This window comes from Cryptomeria japonica, chromosome 2, assembly GCF_030272615.1.
Source record: "Cryptomeria japonica chromosome 2, Sugi_1.0, whole genome shotgun sequence".
Classification (NCBI taxonomy): domain Eukaryota; kingdom Viridiplantae; phylum Streptophyta; class Pinopsida; order Cupressales; family Cupressaceae; genus Cryptomeria; species Cryptomeria japonica.
The window spans coordinates 495,305,789-495,328,814 of NC_081406.1; the positions used below are offsets into that span (position 1 = coordinate 495,305,789).

General features: G+C 35.3%; 1 protein-coding gene across 2 annotated transcripts; it reads right to left on the bottom strand.

The window, feature by feature from the left end:
- Window positions 1-377: 377 nt before the first annotated feature.
- LOC131030609 (uridylate kinase PUMPKIN, chloroplastic) lies at window positions 378-18,313 on the bottom strand. 2 transcript variants are annotated; one of them, XM_057961489.2, is made up of 7 exons: window positions 17,887-18,313; window positions 3,509-3,635; window positions 3,010-3,063; window positions 2,731-2,822; window positions 1,284-1,510; window positions 992-1,168; window positions 378-903 (listed from the first exon to the last, which is right to left on the bottom strand). In XM_057961489.2, the coding sequence occupies exons 1-7, from the start codon at window positions 18,162-18,164 to the stop codon at window positions 800-802; spliced, it is 1,059 nt and encodes a 352-aa protein (XP_057817472.2). In that variant the 5' UTR covers window positions 18,165-18,313; the 3' UTR covers window positions 378-799. The 2 variants fall into 2 exon arrangements, with proteins under 2 accessions (XP_057817472.2, XP_057817473.1); XM_057961490.2 differs by having other exon boundaries at window positions 3,509-3,628; window positions 17,887-18,026.
- Between the last annotated feature and the right edge of the window lie 4,713 nt (window positions 18,314-23,026).

Consider the following 23,026-nt stretch of genomic DNA (forward strand, 5'->3'; position numbering starts at 1 on the left):
TCCCTGCACTATTAGAAAGATTCTTGGAAATTGTCTTGCCTGCACACTGTCCCTGTTGGGTTGATAAATAAACATTCTGTGTCAAAATGTTCTACATCAATTTACCCAAGAAAAATCAACTGTTACTCTCCTTAAGAATATTGCTTGCATTGAATTAAAGAAAAGAATCGATCCCTTTAAAATGGGCTCCTAATGTACATACCCATGTCAATGTTAATGCAATATAAGGTGCCTCAAATCATTATTGCATACGTAAATTAAATTTCTTCCTTCCAATAAGAAGAGGTAGATGATAGTGCAGTTAAGGAACAGGCTGAGTCATTCATTTTTCAAAAAGTAAATTTTAATATGGAATGTGAAAATCAAAATATACAGTATATAGAAAATTGCATACTCGGGTTGTATTGATTATGCTTATTATTTTGTCTAACTTGAGGGAAAGAGACAACCAACCCTAGATAAGGGCTATTACATTACTAAATCTTCCTAACAAGCTCACTCGCAAATAAAATTAACTGATTTTTATGGATGACGAGGTAATTATTTCAAAACTCTCGTTATGCACAAATAGTCTGTGGTTTTGGCATACATACAAGTCAAAAATGATCAGAATTTACATAATCTTGTTGTAATTATTGGGTATTCAGACTTGTTACCAGAGCTGTCTGGTACAGGTACAGGAAAGATTTTAGAAGAGCACTCCAGAAATCCAGAAAAGCTAGTTTAGCCACTATTAAATGTTTGGATCAGACTACGATCATGGAGTACGTAATTTTGATAAAACTCACATCCTGATTTGCTATGTTTGCTCACTCAACAACTTTTCAGCAATCAAGGTGCCAACATGCTCACCACAAAGAGCCCTACTTATATTTCCCGGCTTATTCAAATTGAAAACCACAACTGCAGAAAAAATGATAATGTTGCAGGTCAGTTGTAAGAAACCATCACTTCAGATAACTGGATAACCATCACATGATATAATACTTACTGGGTATGTTATTTTCCTGACAGAGTGTTATTGCGGTTAGATCCATCACTAATAGATCTTTAGAAGTGACATCACGATAAGTAACAAAATCAAGAAGAGAGGCATCCGGATTCACCCTTGGATCATTATCATAGACTCCGTCAACATTTGTTGCTTTCAACACAACCTCGGCATTTACTGGATAAACCAAATTTCAATGATCAGAGGCACAAAACACAATCCAAAGATATACTTCCATGGCATTTGCTAAGACACAATGTTTTCATCCTTAAGGGAGGAAATGTAGACTTACTTTCTGCACAACGCAGAGCTGCTGCAGTGTCTGTTGTGAAAAAAGGATTGCCAGTTCCAGCAGCAAAGATGACAACTCTCCCCTTCTCCAAATGCCTGATGGCTCTTCTTCGTATATAAGGTTCAGCTACTTCTGACATCCGAAATGCAGTTTGGACACGAGTTGGAATGCCAATGCTCTCCATTGTTGCTTGTAAGAAAATAGCATTCATAACAGTTGCCAGCATCCTACATACAGTCCCTAAAGTTTATCTTCCCCTTTTCCAAAATCCTATTTCCTATAAACATGCATAAACGGTATATGTCCATTTATATTACAATGAAAATTGAGAAGTACCAATTGAAAGATACAAGTGAAAAACAGCTTTCTTTCATTTTAGAGTAATTGAAAGATGTCACAATAGAACAATCTTGAGAAAAAAGTTGATATAATATTATAAAGTTAAACTCATTCATCACTAATCAATGAATCATTTGTAATTTGTAAACTATTTTAAATTCTACTACAGCGGAGTTGGAATGTCTGTTACTGCACCATGTTACAAAATACAAACCATATAAATAGTCAGACTCGATGAAAACTCAGCAAGCCAATGTCAAACTCAGATTCGAACTTGGCAAAAAATATCTGTCATTTTTTAAAATATGTAAAAAAAATTGTTTCTAATGTTTTTATTTTCTATTTTGCATGTTTTTATTAGTTTTCTGTGTTTCCTGGCTGTGACTCATAGCAACTTACAAAAATACTAACAAGCAAACTTGCTGAGTCTCATAACTATAATATAAATGCCACTGCAGATTGAGGGTAAATTGTGGCAAATCAAGTCTAGTCAGACAAGGTTAGTGGATACAAATTAATTGAATAAAACTAGACCACAAATACAACCCAAATCAATATTGTTCATCTATTAGTGTTCTGTTCAAAACTTTTGAAGACTTCCATGCATGTTCGTTCCCAACTCTCTTAGCGAGGTTCAGATTTTGCAAGAGATCTGAAAGTCAATTTATATCCTTTAATTGGATACTATCATCTAGATAACTTTTATCTTCATCAAGACATATAAGCAAAGTAACAACTAGTAAAATAAATTTAGTTATGAACAATTATGAAAATTTAGAAATGATATGCTCTCAAGTCCAATTCAACATAAACAACTGCCCAAAGTTAACTAACTTGATCAGAGAGTCTGCAATGACAACCCATCCATCTGTAAAAATGTGATAGATTTCAGATATATATTTGCTTATATTTCTAACTGCCAAGCTTCTATGACATAAAAGCTACTGATCAGATACCTTAGATTTCTTCAGAAGATTACTATGGGCAACATTGACCTTTTGATTTTTATTACATATGACATGAAAAGATAAAAAGGTAATGTTAAATGAACTTTAATATGATATAGCAAATACATCCTAAAGGTCACAGATAAAGAAATTTGGCATACCCTATGTGATCTGCCGAAGAACGATCCAGTCCACTACATCCAGCCCAGGTTGATCCACGGAAGAAATTCCCCCCTCCAACCACTATTGCAACCTGAAGTAGAATTAGCCAAAAAATACCCAGAAAATTAAAATTATAACCATTTTATGAAATATAATGGATGATGCATTACATCACTTGCCAAATTCCAAAGGACATTCGATAATTCCTAAAGATGAGACAGGCAAAAGAATCAAATCAATATTAAGAAAAATATTAAGTGTATCTAGTATTTTAATACCTCCACACCAAGATGAGCAACAGAGGCAACCTCTCTGGCAATGGTCATCGCTATCTGAAGAATGAAACCCAATTCTTTGGTTAAACATTGCTCATAACACACAGGTCTGTGTGACTAGATTTTACAAACAGTCTAAAATACAGAAAACCTAAAAATCTCCTAAGCCTTCAAATATACCAGCTTAACAAGAAACAGAAAACCTAAGAACCTACTAATAGATTGCTCAAAACATTAGATGTGTCACTTTTAGGTTACTCCATAAGCAAATAATAACAAGAATACGTGTAAGAGTTAGAGGCTTAACATATGTTTGTCACATCTGAGCTCCCTGTTGAACACCTCTCCAAAGAAATCCTCTTAATATATTTTACATCTCCATTTCTCCACCATTAAGTAATATTTCAGAATTACTTGATGGTTAAATTCATAATAAATGTCAAAATAAGAGCTATATCTGCAGAGACAAGCATCTGTTCCAGGAAAAAAAGGTATATGTTACCTTTGGATCAACATTTTGTTCACCATCTCCAGCAAGTGCTTCGCCACTTACTTTCAAAAGGACCCGGCGCCACCTTGGAGAATCATTTGTTATCATTTTAAAGGGACTTGGCCTAGGTATCTGCAAACTGTCAAATATGAATGGATAACACCAATTCATGTGCATGTTCTAATAATAAAATACGCCAAAGGGAAATTCAAAAGCAGTCACTTTAAAATAAGAATTTTGTCTATGTGGTCAATTTCAATTCAAATCTAAAACAAAAGAGATGTAAAAAATGATAAAATAAAATGAACGATTTAAAAATCAAAATTTTAAATTGAAATTGACAAGAGAGGAAAGGGAATGAACATGAATAAGGAAACAGAGAAAAAGCTATGACTTAAACACTTCATAGAGGAGAAGAACATATCATACCCTATTGCATTGACACAGCAAGTAATTAAGAAGGATCCCCTTCAAGTTATGTGTTCCCTGACTGGCTGCAAAGATTTTTTTACTGCTCAGGCCAACTTTCATTATTCCAGGACATTCAAGTCCGTTTCTAGGAACTTCTGTATGTTCTAATATTTACTTTATTCAGTTAAGCTCTTCAAATGCTCTCTCAAGGTTCAAGATTTTATGGTATACTTTTGACATGCTTTCTCTCAAGGTTCAAAAGTTTATGGTATACTTTTGATGTATTAAAACTATGGAACATTTCCTCGTAGTTCAGTTTACTGATAGGGTAATACAGGCTTCTATAAAGATAATAGTACCCATTTGTGTGGGATCATATTCCTACTCAGTACCAAAAAGGAATAATGAATTTTGTTCACATGACACTCCAATTGCATTCTCCGTTGGCAAGTCACCAGACCACATGGTTCCCTATTTGCATGGACTTGAAAAATAACAGAAACGTCACTACCAAAAACATAAGCAACTACTATAATGTATTGGATGAAACACAAAGATGAAACACAAACTTACAAATTATATTTTTAGCCTTGAAATATTAATAGTAATTATGAGTTTTCTTGCCAAGACATAGCTATCTATTTATGCTTACTAGTTTAACATTTTATGAGGACAAAAAAGGAACCTCAAGTTTATATTATAAACACATAAGCTAGCCTTTCACATGCCTACCTTTACAAATGACACTCCTGTTCAGTTGTGCATTGTTTAATTTCAGGCAAGCAACATAGAGCACGTGTTAAGTAAAAATGCACCTTACTTATTATCCTTTCTATAAAGTATTTAAATAAAATACATTTAAATATTCCAAATGCCATCTGTAGCTTCAACTGCACCCCATACTCAAATATAGATATAAATTGTGTAAAGAACATTCCTCTAACTGCATGCAATCACGAGGTATCAAACATCATTATCTCTCAAAAGTTCTAATTCTATTTAACTTGGAATGCTACACATTATTCTGTTTAAAAATATTAATCATATACTTATGCCAAACTTGGTATATGCCAAAAACCATGATATTGATGCAAAAAAACATCTTTCAGAATTAGAGAAGAGGTCGTGTCAAGTCTTAGAGATGTAAAATCTGTGTAGAGAAGCTTTGGTCATAAGCAAAAGGTAATGTAATGTCCCCTTTTCAATTTACTTAAGTTGGAGAGTGTTTGGGTCACTTTCCTGCCTTCGGCGAGATTTCCAACTTTCGCATTCTATCATACCTTTATTTCATTCCCTAATTCCTCGCTTTCTCAATCCTTTGTTTTCTATAGGTTTCCCAAACTCGTCTTACCTTGGTACCCTTTCTATCCGTTCCCCATTTCCCAAACTCCTAATTTGTACCCATCAAGTTTTTAGGGCTCTATTTCCTTCTAGTATCAGGTATCTTCATAAACCTATCCTAGATCCTTCATGCATTTAGTAATGTATCAAGTATTTCCAAAGCTCACCCGCACTACCTCCAGCATCGAATTTCTTTGAAGCCCGATCCCCATTATCTTGCCACTCTACCTATTGAGGCCTGCAAACCTTTGCATCCCCTCAGATTCTAACATCCTTGCATACCATTCCCCAAACCATCAACTTAGAAACTTTGAAGAACATAGTGCTAGCATACCAAATGAAAATACATCTAAGCAGCATTCCGACTCCTAATTCCCTGGTCCCTATTATCATTGCATCCTTCAAGCATGCATTTCCTTGGAACCCCACTTCATGCAAGTCTTTTCCCAAACCCCCATTACTCAAACGAAAAGTTTCAGCTATCACCATGGCCGACCAAAGATGCCATTAATGGCCTCAATTTGAATGCAATAAAATGGCAAGAAACTTTCAAATGCTTTTTTAGCACATGTGAGCCCACACTAGACCTTCAACATTTATATAAAGTAGGCAACTTCATCAGTTTGCATCTTTGGCCATTTTTATCAAACCATAACCCTAGTTCTAGCACTTGTGTTCAACTATTGGATCTGAGGATGAAACCCATAGGTTTTGGAGATTAGTAGATGAAATCCCATCAGTTTCCTATAGGTCGAAGGATGAAATCCCTTTAAATTCATAACAGTTGCTTCCTATGCAGGTTGCATCCACATTTCAGGTTTAGAGGACTTCAGCATTTTGAGCATTTCTGCATTCTAGGTATTTTTGAAATATATTTGTAATTGTTGTAGAGGCAAATCTTTGTACTTATTTGCAACAAAAATCTACTCAAATGAAATATTTGAACAAAGTATTTAGTTCCATCCAGTACTACATGTGCAAATCTGTTATGTCTTGTGAGTATTTCATGTTTGTACTATTTTTGTAATCTAATGTAAAAATGTTTTGGTGGGTATTTCAAGTCTAAATATTTTAAATGAATATTTTAGCTGTGGGTCATTACAATGGTATTAGAGCTTTGATCTTGCCAACTTGCATGAAAAATTGCTCATTCACATCCACAAAATAGTAAATCATGGAAGAATTATTTATATCTCTAATAACAGGAAGCAATGTAGATTGTTTTTTAAACACAATGCTGCAAATACAGAAGAGACAAGATGAGTAGCAGAAGACATTTGAGCTATTGGAGCAAGAGTTGAAAAAGTTGCAGTCTCAAAGTAATAGGTAGAATCTAGTTCCAGCCAAAAACATCATGGGAAGAGAAGATTGACAGAATCTTTGAAGAATATTAAAGGAGATTTGATGCTTTCGAAGCAGCACTATCTTTTAACCAGTATTGGAAATATCACAGAAAGAGCTGTAAGAACAAAAGCAGCCAATATGACAACAAAAGACAGCAAGAGTTGCAGCCTTAGAGTAGCAAGTAGAAACTAGTTTCAGCTACAACATCACAAAAGGAAATGAGAAGTTGATAGCTCTCCAGCAATATAGAGCACAAAATGAAGAGTTTCAAGCTGATATCTCTTTTATAGAATTTTGCATTCTAAAGTAAAAGAAAAAGTCTAGCAAACCCATGTTCCTAGAGAAAGAAGAAAGACCAAAGCCACGGCCACAACAAGCCATGAAAGAACAAATCTTTCAGCATAAGCAAGATGACATCTTTTTGCATTAAAAAAAAACGGAACCAAAGGTTCAACAAGCTCCAAAATAGCAGAAGCAATCCACATTGGATGTTGAAGGTAAAAATTATTTAACTGAAAAAGAATATTCCAGTAATTTCTAATGGACTCTCACATCAAGAAAGTGCCCGTCTTAAGGAAATCAATGAGAAATCAGAAATACATGTTAAATATGAAGATTCTATGGTTGAAAATCGTTCCAGTGGTTTCAACTAATGTCCAAGATACACCTGCTAAGATGTCAAGCATTGCAAATATGGATCCACTACCATGTGAGAATGGTCTACAAGATAACCATATTGATGAGCATGAATTTGTGAAGGATACTCCAGCTAGTTCTTGTTTTATCAATAATCTTCATTCTAAAATGGTAATATTGTTGCACATCTCTCTAGGATATCCAAATCAGTAATAGAAGGTAAAAACCTTGATTGCCCTTCTTATTATAACTCTAGAAATAAAGGAGTATAAAAGTAGCAAAGAGTTATTGCATCAATTGTATTCCATATTAATGCATACTTGTCGTCATGGGAAGCATTTGAACAATGATGAAAAGATGAAGAGTACAACTCATAGACAATGGCATAGGGATCCCTTCCCTCAAATCCAAGATTGCTCGGGCAAGATTGCAGGATCTTGGTGCTATAACCAAAGAACTCTAAAAAGGAGATATTGAGAGACACTTGAAGGCTAAATATTCTAATGGGCTCAATATCATTGTTCCTAATAAACCCCTCATCCCATGTGCCTAGATAAACAAATAGCTCAATACATCCAAGGGTGAGGCTTATGAGGTATGTGATGAATCGTATTTTGTGAAAACTGACATGGGTATTTGTGTGCGAGGGCTCTTGGCAATTTTTCATATAAACATAAGTCCATAGAGCTAAAGTTTAAATCTGAAGAAAAAGATGTGGTGCTCAGAAGTATCTCTGATGGATAACCAAGAGTAGTCACAGCTAAGAGGACTACTTGCAGTGGGGCAGCAAGATGCTTGGTGATGGATGACATGTACACTATTACATTTCCTCCTAAGCAGCATAATCTTCATTTTGATATTCAAAATCTTCTGCAGTTAGGATAGTATGGTGTGCAATAATATGCCTCTAAGATCGTCAACCAATGGAGGATTCCAACACATCATAGAGTTGGAACTAGGCTCTAAGCTTGTCATGACCATTCCTTACCACCATATCAAGATGTATAAAGAGGAATTAGGTTATCAAGGAGTTGTTGAAAATGGGCCACATCAGCTCTAGCCCATTTGCTTCTTTAGTGGTTTTCAGAAGGGTGAAAATGGCACCATGGGGATGTGCATCAACTACAAATCAATGCACTAGAAGATAAACATATACCCCATTCTCAAGATCAATAAGTTAATTGTTGAGTTGCAGAGAGTAGTGTTGCGACGTTTTCACACATCGCCCCATTGCAAATGGGGATCCCCTCTTTTCGCTGAATAAACCAAGTCTTTTGCAATCTATGTCGTCTCCCAACCCTAAGGAATGAATTGTAAGGTCTTGTCAGTTTGGATTTTGATTTTTGAAAGTAATGAAATGACTAAGTAGGGAATGGATTCTTAAGGAATATACAGCCTAGACAAGATATAGTCTTAATATTGTCATCGTCGAGGATTAGGCTTTTAATGCATTGTGAAATGCATTGTGCTTATTGCTTTATCCTTCAAACTTTGCATTTTGCTAACTATGAACTTAATTGATACTTGTAATTCACAATATTTCCTTGTCTTTTTCAAGTACATTTCGGGGAGCAAGACTTTGGATGCTGAGAAGTGGACTTCGTTGAGTGGATGATATCATTGTCCAAGGAAGAGATTGCAATGATAAAACAAAGAATGCACGGGAAGAGGAATGGAATGATGGATATTTGGCTAAGTGTCAAGATAACCCTGAGAACTGATATGAAGAAATGAAAGAGAAATAGCCAAAATTTGGATGTCTAGAAAAATTACTCCCCATAGGTGAAAATGCGCTCCAAATCAAGGAATTTAGTGTTTGATGATATAGTGACTTGGAATGATGAAAATTGATAAAAGGGGAGCTTGGACAAGGTCTATCCAAAGGGAGTCAACATGGAAGAATTCAATGTTGCAACGAAAATATTTCCAAGTTAGAAATTGTTGGTGGCAGAGGATAAATCAAAATGAAGAGACAAATTTTGTTTAAGGCATGGAAAGATCGTCCACCCTCAAAGTGCGCCCAAGGAAGCCTCCTGGAGCGCAAATTTCAAGGAGGGAAGGATTCTTCCTCAATTCAACAATCCTCCTCCACCCCTAAATTGCACCCAGGAAAGCCAAAATTTGGTTTAAGTATAGAAAAAACCCTTCACAGAGGTGGATATGAAGGAATGAAATTGAATAGCCAAAATTTGGTTCACAGAGGTTGATACGAAGGAATGAAATTGAATAAACAAAATTTGGCTAAGTATAGGAGAAATCCTTCACAAAGGTGGATATGAAGGAATGAAATTGAATAACCAAAATTTGGCTAAGTATAGAAAAAATCCTTCACAGAGGTGGATTTGGGCTCATGATAGAAATTCATCCACCACTAAATTGCGCCCAAGGAAGCAGTTCAGTACATCTACAGGATTTTGTCCCCAAGAGCAAAATCCTCCTCAAGGTTTTGCACTCTGAGAGTCAGTGCAAGGCAGGAAGCATGAATTTCTTCCAAAGCAAGGAAAAATCCTTCATGTGGCTTAGTAGTGGTGTTTTTCGGTGCTTTTAGCAGAAGTTTCTAATTTTAGCAATGTCTATTTTTAGAACTTACTATTTTTAGTAAGTTTCGGTGCGTCTCAATTTTGGCCAATTTGGTGTTTGGACACTTACTATTTTTAGTAAGTTTCATTGGGTCTCAGTTTGGCCTAATTTTGAGTTTGGACAAACTATTTTTAGTAAGTCTATTTTTAGCAACAGGTGAATACTAATTGCAAGACAAACCAAGGTATCCAAACCCCAAGTCCAATGGAATGAACAACTAAAGCAAACAATGAAAATTTTGGTTAAGGCATGGAAAAATCCTCCTCCACCCTCAAAGTGTGCCCAAGGAAGCCTCCTGGAGCACAAATCTCAAGGAGGGAAGGATTCTTCCTCAATTCAACAATCCTCCTCCACCCTCAAAATGCACCAAGGAAGTCTCCCGAAGCGCAAATTTCAAGAAGGGAAGGATTCTTCCTCAAGTCCAAAATTCCTCCTTCAGGGTCAAAGTGTGCCCATACACCCAAGTTGCATAGAAACTCAAAATTTGGCCAAGTATGGTAAAATTCCTTCTCCAAGGCTCAAATGCGCCCAACTTCATTAAGTGACTCAAGTCAGCGAAAATTTGACTAAGGCAAGGAAAATTCCTTGACTCCCTCTAGAATGCGCCCACCTCTCAAATGGTATGGAATGATCGAAATTTGGTTAAGTGACTAGAGAAGTGACTAGAGACATAAAATTGAAGTTCCTAAGGAGATATTTTGATAAAACATGGCATTCTTGACAAGTTAGAAAATGATAAACATCAAGGATTCATCTATCCAATCCAAAGACAACATCAGGATGTCAAGAAGCATGGCGATCCAAGATGAGCAGATCCAGTTTATGACATCCAATTTTAAGGAGAAATCAAGTCTCAGGAAGTTCATGGAGGAAGAATTCCAGCTCCAAAGGTCGAGGACATACAAGCTCCAAACATTCAAGCTTCAAGGCAATCTAGTTCTAAGCCTAAAGGATCCAAAGTTCAATTGCAAGTGAGAAGAAGAATTTACAACATCTTGAATTTCCTCCAGAAATCCAAGATCAAAAGTCATAAGGAAAAGACTCAAAGAATGACAATCGTCGACAAGGAAGGATATTCCAAGAAAGTGAATTCTCGAACCCAAGTATGTGGAAAGAAGAAAATGATCAAGGAAGGATAATTTCAAAAGAGTTAATCAATGTTAGAACCTTGGTCCAAATGATGCAATTTGGGAATATACTCCATCACAATCAATCAAAATGGAATATTCTCCGTAATGAGTTATCGGGTCCACATGGTGTCCAACAATGCTAAGGTGGCACCCTGTCACCTTCTTCAGCCAATCAAATGTCTACCAATCAACAAGTCTAGATTCAATGAACCCGACTTACCCAAGAGAGCTTCTAGAAGGTGCTAATAATATTTTATTATTGGTTTATATTCGAAAGGACAAGTGTCCCCAAATGTAATTTTTTCATTGGTCGACTTGGCCCCACTTTTTTGTGCCACGAAAGCTATTGTTAGTAAAACCTAATTAGGGTTCCATCTTGTAATCTTGGCCCTTGATTTTAAATCAATATTGGTTGTTCATTTGTGGGAGGATCTCTATAAAAGGCCATGCCTGCTCATTTGTAATTCATTAGATAGCTCATTAGTTCAAGTAGAGAGCTCTCGCTCTTAGAGTAGAAGTAGAGTAGGAGAAGCAGAAGACATTGTTGTAAGACTTGAAGGAATAAAGCTTGATTTCATTGAAGTTATGATGAATTCTTGCTCATTCCATCTTGTTGCAAGGTGTTCTTCCAATTTCTCTAAACTGTTAGATAAAGTGCTTTGATTTCAATGGAAAATGTAATGGTGTTTGATGAATTTCCATGATTCATACTTTTTGCATCTTGTTGATTATAAGTTGCAGTGTAAAGTTAGCCTGAGCCACTAAATTTGTGCTAAGTTCAATTGTGGATGGTCGTTTGGATTGCACTTGGGTATTTAAATGCACTTTCTCGATGTGAAAATCCTTCAACATCCTTGGAAGACTGCACTAGTCCTTGTGGAGTTGTAATTTATCTTGGCGAAGCAGGACTTGGTTTATGTGGAATTTGTCCATTGGAGCACCATCCATTGATATCATTGTCCTTAGGATTAGAATTAGGTTTCTCTAAGCTTCCCCTTTTAATTTTAGTTCATTCTAGTTCAGTTCATTCAAAGCAAAAGCATCATAGAATTGCGATATCCGATGATGAATTTCTAGCCATAGCATTGAGAAGTGAAAGAACGATTCAAACGTAAGTCCCTTTGTGTTACTAGAATACCACATCAAGCCAAACAAGCTCATATCCAACATAAAGTCGCAATTTCACAATAGGAACCTTGGAGTCGCCTCTATGATCTCGCAATCTTAGCATATGAGGGGTCTTTACTCAAGAGAGGATAGAGTGTCCTTTGGCACTTTATTCTGTGTTAGTGTGGTCATAAAACACCCATCTACAGGTAGTTTATTGCTCAAAGATTGATTTGAGATCAAGCTACCATCAGATCCATATGAAAGATGAGGATATGGAAAAAATAGCAATTGAATGTCACTTGGGACACTTATTGCTCGTACCATTTAGTTTGACTCATGCATTGACCACTTCCAAATCAACAATGAATCGAGTAGACCAGCATATGACCCAAGCCTCTCTAGATTGGGCACCCCCTACCAAACCAAAACAATTGAAGGATCTCTATGACCTATGCATATACTACAGGAGGTCTATTAACCATTGACAATCTTAACCAACGTGAAGAAGAAAAGAACTTTGCATGGATAGATACAACACAAGAAGTTGATGAAAAGCTTAGGGAGGTAAATAGCTCATGGTATTTGATATTCCAAATTCTCAACCTTTTGTTGCAAAATATGATGTTTCAAGAGAAATAAATGAAGCTGTTATAATGCAAAAGGAATGCCCCGTAGCAATGTAGAACAAAAGTTGAAAGATTCAAAAAGTGTGTTCTCTATTTATGACAAGAATATTCTTACCATCATGCACAATTGAGAAAAAATCAAACAACATATGGTTTGTTGTAGATGTATGATTGAAAAAAATCACAACAATCTGAAGTTCTTCCTTGGCCAACATGACTGGTATGATAAGCAAAAAAAATAGGTAAGCTCCAAGTCTATGTCTTTGAAGTAGTTGCTAATATTCTTTCCAGAATGTCCACTCTTGGTTCTATTTCTATCATTTTTGGTGATTAGAAGGCTTATATCATGGCAAAATATGCAAGACATACATTTGCTACTAACATCTTAGATGGAAAAATGTGAAGGATGATAAGAATGTGACAGAAAATGGTCTCATTATGATTAAAGATAGAATCCTTTTAGTGCCTAGGTCTAAGATGAAACAAAAGATTCTAAAAGTTTTCCATGTTGCACTCATCGTGGGACACTCTAGTTCTTTTTAAGGCTTGCAAACAAATAAGAGAGAGACTCTCATGGAAGGGTTTCAAGGAGGATGATCTCAGATTCTCAAGCACAAAAAGGAGTACACCACTTGCCATTAAATTAAATAAAAGCATGTCTTTCCTATATATTACACCATTTTCCACAAAAATGTGAAGGATGATAAGAATGTGACAGCAAATGGTCTTATTATGATTAAAGATACAATTCTTTTAGTGCCTAGGTCTAAGATGAAACAAAAGATTCTAAAAGTTTTCCATATTGCACTCATGGTGGGACACTCTAGATCCTTTTTAAGGCTTGCAAACAAATAAGAGAGAGACTCTCATGAAAGGGTTTCAAGGAGGACAATCTCAAGCACAAAAAGGAGTAAACCACTTGCCATTAAATTAAATAAAAGCATGTATTTCCTATATATTCACTTTAGCCATGGCCCAAGCATGTCTTTCCTATATATTCACTTTAGCCATTGCCCATGCCTAATCAAGAAGGAGAAAATATGTCCATTGACTTTATCACAAGATTTTTGGAGGTGGCAGATTTAATTTTTAGAGAGTAAAAGAATTTTTGGAGACAAGGATAACATCTCTTGACTTTTTCTAGAAGGAATTGTTCTACTTGACTAGTACCAAGTTCACTTCTGGTACTAATTTCTCACACATATAGGTGGACAGGCAGAGTCAACGAAAATGTGGATGAAAGGAGACTTGAGAGATTATGCCACATGTCAGTAGGCAACATGGATCAAATGGTTGCACCTAGGAGATTGCTACTACAATGCCACCCATCATATGCTCATTGCATGTGTCCACTTATGGCATTGCATATTTATGATGCGCTATCTTTCATTAAGTCAAGGTTCGCACATGGTAGAGTGCCATCCATATGGGTACCAGATGCCATTAGTATCACAAGGGTGAAGAAGTTAGAAAATGGAGCCATCACAAAGTATCTAGTTCATTAGAAGAGCCTACCTACAAAGCATACCACTCAGAAGAATTAGAAATCTTGGAGCATCTAGATTTAGAAATATGTCATGTGTGGGTATTTCATCTTCTTAACATTTTTGCAAGCTATTATCAAAACATTTTAGTAGCTATTTTTTATCTGTGTTTTATATGAATATTTTAGCAAAGGTTCATTACAGGTAAATAGTCGTAGCCAAAAAAATGAGAATATATCAAATAAAATATTGCTAATAATATGGGATGTTTTTGCAAAAAATCTAAGACTTCTTCCTATCACAAAAAGAAGATATACTATGTTTGATTGTGCTCTAGTACAAACCTGAGGAGTGAGAACCTATGTGATATAAATCCATATGCAAATCTATGTTAATGAAAAAAACAATCTCTAATCCAATAATTGTTAATCATCACAGCTCCATTCAAGCTATGAACCAATTGGTGAGATACAAAGCTTAAACTACTACAATATGAAAATCTGAAAATTATATGCAAATCTATAGTTAAGTTGCTCTAATATGGAATTACCATGGAGAGTTTCAATCTACGCTTGAAACAACCACCTTAGATAAAATTAAAACAGCAATAAAAGGACGACAGCAGAAACAAAGAGGAACAAATCAACAACATAAGAATGTATGAAACTCTATCAGATCATCTCACAACACAAGATTTAAGAGGAGAAACCCTTTTGGGAAAAAAATACACCAAGACGAGAGGCCAAGCATGTATTATCTTCAAATGCAAGAAGACAATACATTCACTTCCATCACTCCTATGTCTTCAATTGAACACATGTACAAAGATTTTCATTCTCACATCTCACACACTTCCTCAAGCACCTACAAATAAAAGTTTCTTGCTTACTAATTTCCTCTTCTTACTACCACTTAAAGCACCTCTTAAATAGTGCTTTCATCCCCTAAATGAGACATTCAAGTTGGTTTCACATCCCAACAACCCTCCTTGGAAAATTACCAACTTGTTTAAATAAGCCTATGTAGGTTGCAACCAAATTAATAACCTACACCATTTGGGCACCTAATTTGCTGTTAGTTCCAAGGTGATTAAAGACATTTAATAACATTAACAAAATTGATTTCAATTATCAAAACAACTTGGGAAGTTGGGCACCCAAAACCACCATAACAACCAAGATGTTTCAGCTCAAAAAATAGTAACTAGCTTCCTAAGATAATATCTACTACCCCGAATAAATAAAAGTTACTGCTCCAATACAACTCTGATAGTAAAAAATTATTACCACTATTGATGAAACCTTCATCCCTTATGAGTGATTTACAAACAATATTAGGAGTATTTAAATACATAGGATTTACAAGGTTGATGGAATCTTACTTGTAACAATCTATATATGTCACTATGTTCTATTGGGGCATATCCCCAACCCTAAAACTAGTGTCCTTGTCCCACAATTTCCAAGACAACAAAACAGTAGGGCACAACCCCTAGTTTTCCCTGATTTTACAAAATAATTGAAATGTCTCCAAAATAGCATAAAATAATTGAAAACGTTTGTGAGATGTTTGGTCGTCCCTGGAACAGTTGGGGATATGTGAGACATCCCTCAATCATCTTGGGGACATCCAAGCATCTCAAATGGAAAAGGGGAATTTTGCAAATTTAAAAAAAAAATACTTGAATTTATGAAAAGAAACAATCTATAAGGGGTGTGGGATTCCACAGGTATTCCCATGTCCCTTAATGCCTAGAAAGTAAAACATAAACATTTCTATTCTTTTGTGCCCACCGTCAATTAAGAGATTATTGGTTTTCCCATTTTGAGTTCTTAGGTCAGTAGCTCGAAGACATTCATAGTTTCTGATTTCAACAATACTGTTTTGGAGGGGGAGGGAAGGGAGTACAATTTCAAAGACAAATATAGCCATTAAAGTAGGCTCTACACTACTATAGTCATAATCATCATGCCTATAAGTATATATTATATAGCAATTAGCTTTACTTCCTTTTTTCATAACACTTAGGGACTCGATTAATTTTTTCAGGATTCTCACACACAAAATCACAGTCCTACAACACTAGCATCCTATGAAATATTTATTTGATCTTTTGTCTTTGACAGTTAAAATGAGCAGCAATGATGACAATGAGATGGATAGTGAACAAGTAAACCCAAGGGAAGTTGAAAGGAGTGCTGGGGATTCTCATTCTTTCAAAAATTTGAACACAAATGTTGTTGCAACACCAAAAAAACCATTTTGTTTGCCTTCGTCCTCTCTTTAGAAGTTTGCTAAAGTCCATTTCAACTACAACAACCAAGTAAAAAATGCAGGAGGCAACAGCCATTGGTTGTCAGATTTGCAAAACTAATTTTCATAGGAGCTATATTAGAGTTGGACACCATTTATCAGGTGAAGGTTGACATGGGGTTAGACTTTGTGAGGATATAATATTGGAACAATAGATTGAAATAGCCAAGTTAGTTGGTGAGAGAGGCAAAAATGATGTGCATCTACGGTATTTCTGTCTATGATGTGTATTGCAATATGTCAACTCGAAAGGGTTATGATAGAGAGAAAAATGGCTGCTTCTATTGCAAGTGGGGAAAATACAATGGCAAGGTTGTTGAATGTACAACAACATAAACAAGCCTAACTTAGAGGCCAATTTATTATGCCCGTGCCATCTCATTTCAAGTGGTAAGGTCTGTTTATTTCAAATAAATGTTGAAAAATACAGCTCTAGTTGGACCCTCTTATGAAACCCTTAGAGAACACAACTTGCATACCTCCCTCCTGAACAAACAATATTCAAAAGTGAACATATTGATGGAGGAGATGAGACAAAAATGGATAAGGAGTAGTTGTTCCATCATCATGGATCGGGATGGATGAACTAATATTTGGCATTGGCCACTCATTTATATTATTGTTGCACATCCTAATAGTTCAAACTTTCTTAGAGTTGTTGATTGCTGTGGAAAATGTAAGAATGATGATTATAAGTTTGACCTCTTAGGATAGGCCATAGAAGTGGTTGACCCTTCTAATGTTGTGCAATTTGTGATAGATCTAGCTCATGTTTGTGTTAGATAGTTTGAAGCTTGAAGGCATTTACAAACACATTTTTTGGACTGATGAATGCTTTTAGAAAAATATCAGAAAAAATTATAAGACCTAAGATAGGGACGGCTGTGTTGATGAAGGTTGTGGTTTCAGTCAATCACCTAACCAAAGATGTCTCGGTTCCTTCTTTTTAGCATATATGAAGAGCAAGGAAGATGAAGAAACAGGCATCTCCAAGGAATGAGCACCATTTATGCTGCAGCAAAAGAAGCTGAGGGAATCAGCCATAAAAACCAGTATCAACGACATGGGTTGCAGCAAGAGAACCAAAAGTGCAGTAGAGAGTCAGGGCAAAGACCAAGATACCGACGAGTGCAAGAAGGTTCTCTGGCAAACGTTTGAAGGAGTCGTGGACTCTAAAACCAATCTGATTTTGCAGCACACATAAGAGAAAATACTCACTACATAAAAAATGATGAAGAAGAATTGTGGGTATCCCATTTGACAAGGTCAGTGAAATGAAGTAAGATCATAATAGAAAGAAGAAAAAGCTCAACTCTCATAATATTTTGATATTGTATGATTGAACTGCTATGTAATTTGCATTGCGGATCAGTAATTCACATTAGAAATAACAAGAGCTAGAAATTAATACATACGTGGAGGACATATCAAGAATTGGAGCAGCAGCACAAGTCCTTGTTAGCTTAGGAGGCCCTTTCCTGTTCAAAATTCTGGCTGGAGCAATGCCTACCTGCAAGATACTCAGTTTCGAAGAAGAATGAACAGGAACTGCTGGAAACTTGCAACAACCTAAAGATGTCGTTGAAGAAGCCAGCTTTGCCATTTGAAAAGTATTAATGTTTCTCTCTTCCCGCCTCACTTTAACTGCAGATTTTGTGGTTTCCGTCACTACACAGCATTGGGTATTTAACATTTGCCAAAGAAAATGCTTGAGGCTCCCCAGAATTTCCCTTCAAAACCTGAGCAGCTTCGTCGAGATATTCATTTTCATGCGTCATACGCAAACATATATTTACATTATCTTCAATGAGCTGAAATGGATTGGTTCCTTTACATGATTTTCATCTAACCCAAAAGAGCGAACCTTTTATAATAGTGGTTTGAAATATTTTTCTAACAGTTGCATACTAACATATTTATATTTTAAGAAATCTATGTAAATCTATGGAGATATATCAAATTCTAATATAAATGGAGAATTAATCACAATGAACAGTCACATTTATTATTAAAAATAATTAAGAAGGGTACAAATAAAGAAAAATAAATATAAATTATTAGTCATAATAAAAGTGTAATCTATCAAACATCAAACAGGATGAGCTTCAATAATTAATCGTTTAGGTTTTCATGGTAAAACTCTTGCATTCAAGTCTAATAAAATGTAGCATGTTGAAAGTGAGTGTTTGTGAAGATGTTCATACTTTTTCAAACTAATCATTTAATAAAAAAATATTTAGGTAGTATCTTTTAACTTTATCATCTACATATGAACCACCCTTAATGTCAATTCCTTCTTCTTAAATAGTTAACATTGAATATTTTGAGTCAATTTTTTATTTCCCTTGTGCTTATTGTTTTCAAGAATCACCTTCATACCTCGTATTTTCATCCTCTAAGTAGTGAGTTTTTTGTTGAATTCCTTTGTATTGGTGGTTACTGTGAGTGGAAATAATGCGTCAATCATTAAACTATCCTAAAACACATAAATGAGATAATTTATATGGAAAGCAAATTAAGAATTAGCTATACAAACTCGACCTTCCCAATGGTATGCCATCTTTCTCTAATTCCAAGGATTTTGTAGGTCTTTTTGATGTGGCTCTCAGCAACAACATGACCAATAAAATGACTACCTGAAATATGAGTAGCTACATGATGCAAACTAAATGCATGATTGATATGATATGTGATGCTATGCTAAAGATTATGCTAAAATGCTATGCTAATTGCTAATTACTAAAATGTAGATTTCCAGATGATAAATGTGCACAATTAAGCTAAGCTAAAGGGAGATGATTGACTAAAATGAGATGCATTTATAGATTTTCCAAGGCCAAGGCTGAGGTGGTGGGATTTGACGGTTGAGATTTAGTTTGGAAATATCAAGGGCTGAAAATGAAGAAGTTAGAGAGGAGGTTGAGATAGGACACTTGTCATTGTTGGCATGTGTGCAGAACTTGGTGACGTGATGATATTGTATGTTGTCATTTATGTCAATATGCTGAAGTATGAACTTGTATATGTGAGAACCTGTATGATGATGTAAACCGGTATATGTGAAAAAGTGAAGCGGTATGTTTGTTCAAGGTGAACCGGTGTGTTGGAATGAGAACCGGTAAATGGAAGTTTTGTATTGGGGTTTCATTTGGCATGACTACCGGTTGGTAGTCTCAGCTTCAAGGTTTCCGGTTGATGCATTCCAAGCTTGTGTGATTCAACCGATGACATCTTGTGATGAGTTAGCATTGTAATGAAGACCTGATAGTGTTGCCACGTCAGCCTTGTGCGCGTGAAGGATTTCCTTGAGGATCTTGCATGGAGACTGATCCTATCTACCTCGGGAATGTGCGAAGTCCCTGCAAACGGTGGAGAGCGCGTGATGAGTTATCAGCTTCCTGAAGTGACAAAGAATGAATGTTGGAGAACGTCTTGAGATCTGTTCAAGACTGTTGTATTCAATGCAATGTGATTAATGGTCAGGATTGAACTGATTGAATTGTTAAACCTAAATGTTTAGGGTTTAGGGTTTATGCTACCGACCTATCTGTTTCCTATAAGGTCGATGATGTTTTTCATTTTGAAGTTGTTGGCAAATGTTATGTGTGTATCCAAGTGAAGAGATACTTGATTCTTGCCAGACCGGAGAAGTGTATTGATACCTGTAGAGTGTGATTGCAAAAGAAAAGGAGCTAAAGTGGATCTGCCTTGGCATTGAGTGTTGTTATCAGATCAATGTATTACCTATTGACTTCTAACCATTTCAGCAGTTGGAAAATCCCTTAACCGGGTGCTTTAATAGGCTTTTGTGTAAACCCTTTAACAGGGTGACTCAACTCAATGAGTTCTTCAAATCCTCTTGCGAGGTAACCTTTAACAGGGTTCTAACCTTTAACCGGGTATTTAGCCATCCCTTAATTGCGTGATCCCTAGCAGGATCAGTTCCTAGCAGAACCTATTGTAAAAGTCTTTAACCGGACTAGGCTCCTAACAGAGCGGACTTCAAAAGAGTTCAAAGAACAGCTTGTGGGTATTCATCCCCACCGTGGTTTTTCCCAGTTGGGTTTCCACGTGAAAAATTTGTGTGTCATGTGTGATGTTTTTCATGTGATGCTTTAATATTTTTCTGTTAAGTGGTAAAGTATGTTGAATTGGCAGTCATTATATTTCTGATGATATATTACCTATTTATGCATAAGGGTAAAGTGGAAATGAGATATTAGATTGTATAGAGATCTAAGTGTTTACCAGTTTATGTTGTTCATACTCTCACTGTGTGTAACCGGCAGTGCCCTGATTTAGACCGGTGTTATGGTTTACTAGTTAAGTGCAGTCCTTGCAGTCAAACTGGTTGAGGGAAAGTTTTTGTCTGTACTGATTCACCCCCCCACCCCCCCCCCCCTTCTTAGTACCAGTTTGGTACTTACTGATTCATCATTATTCATCAGTCATCCCTTAGGAAGACAAGTGTCAAAGATTTCTCAACAAATGCCAACAAGAGAGCAAGTGTCAAGGGGATAAAGGACATGTGGCAAAGATGCCATGTGTCCGCAAGAGAGAATGAACACTCCAAAGGAGGTTAGAATGAGGAAGTTAGAACGGATAGGGTTGGTTAAACCCATGGCTAGGTTGGATAGGTTAGGTTAGAATATGGTTAGGCTAGGTGGTTAAGGGTTAGGACACTGTATGTGTCCAAATTCGAATTTAAAATTCAAATTTAATGAGGATGGATAATTAAATAAAATCAAATAATTGAATTTGATTATTTAATTAGGGAAATAGCATAAATGAATTAGAATGTGGGAAGAATTAGAAATAATGAACTATATAAACAAATCAGTAAATTCATTTATATAGTAGAGGAATAAAAAGGTTCATTAATTAAATAACTTCGTATTTACTTAATTATCTCCAGACCAAATTTAAGTGTATACAGTTATCACCTTCCTTTAATATAAAAGATATCATTTTCGTTTCAATCAATACATTTGAACAATCACAATTTAGTTTCACATATATACAATTGATATCATAGACACAAATTAAATAAATAAATAAATTGAAACTTTACAAATATGAAACTAAATTGTGAACAAATATAAATAAATAAATAAATTGAAACTTTACAAATATGAAACTACAATAAACTTATACAAATTAAAATCTATTTTAATTTCTATTTATCTACAACATATTATTATATTTATCATTTTTTCTAAATTTGATACTATTATTCATATTTTAATTAACTAACCCTACACTATTTATCAAATTTATTAATTATATCATTAACCTTGTTGACTTAAAGTTTCCATTCCCATTTTTTTTTTTTTAAAGCGTCTCCATTTCCAAATTTGACCAATATAAAAAAAAAATTAACTAAGAGTACAATCACTATCCATTTGCCATGTAACAAATAACCTTTTTTAATCACAAAAAGAATCGAACAACTTGCAAATTATGGTGAGAGCATCAATTGAAGATAAATTGATTGTGATCTTATCCTCCTTCGTTAGATCGCTACTCTCAATGGAAACATACATGTCCCCTTCCATGGACGAAGTTGAACTCGTTGCCTAATTGATTATGCTTTATAGAAGACACTTTTCAAGTGGGCATTCCACACATTTTTTATTTTATTATTGGTTCTTTCAAGTCATTGTGAGGAAATAATTGACCACCTACACCATATTCAAAATATAATTTATTAAAGAGTAGTTCAAAGGCCTGAATGATGTGGTAAAATCGTCACAAGATAATCACAATACCTATTCTCAAGAAGTTGGTGAAGTTAAATACTAGTAAACTAGTTTCAATAATTATGAAATTAAATAGATATCAGTTAAAAACATATATTAATAGATATGGAGTGGTGATTTTTGTAACAACCAAAATACTTAAACAAAATAAATAACCAATTTAAATAGCATTCTAATGAAGGATTTACACCTACAATCAATTCCAGTTAAAAAGAATAGTTAATTAACTAACTTAACTACTTCAACTAAAAGGGAAAATAACTGCCATATTAAAATTTATCAAATTTAATTGAAAGAAAGAGAAGGGTTAAGAGATTACAAAGAAACGATCTTCCTATTGATAACAGATGCATATCATGGTGAAACATGGAAGAGGGAGAACATCATCACGGGCTTTCCCACCCAACCATGAACATAAATCCCTCATGCCTCTCCTTACTGGAAGGGCCCAACCCTTCACGAGGGTAATAAACTAAGGATAGAACAATGTCATTAAGCCCTCTGAGCTTAGTGTTCAAAACCTACATTGTAGTGTCCCTCTTAGACTTGCATTTGGTTTGCATCCTGGTAGACTTATTTAAACTTATAGTGGTTACTTGGATGGTTATTTATGTCTCTTCTGTTATCTTAGAGGGTATCATTGATACTAGGAATTTATGTGGATTCATGTTATTTATTCAGACTCTTTATGATTGGAGACTTTTATGATTGATGATGTGAAACTTATTATATGACATATGATATTTGATGGTTCTTATGGATGTTGATACATAGTATCACCTTGATGGATGGATTT

Bases quoted from the DNA above. Each gene is read 5' to 3' on its own strand.
- LOC131030609 (XM_057961489.2), bottom strand. From the start codon at position 18,164: ATGTTAAATACCCAATGCTGTGTAGTGACGGAAACCACAAAATCTGCA. The intron at 2,823-3,009 runs GTATTAAAATAC...ATTCTACTTCAG, and splicing joins TTGCTCATCTTGGTGTGGAG to GTTGCAATAGTGGTTGGAGG. The intron at 904-991 runs GTAAGTATTATA...TTTTTTCTGCAG, and splicing joins TCAGGAAAATAACATACCCA to TTGTGGTTTTCAATTTGAAT.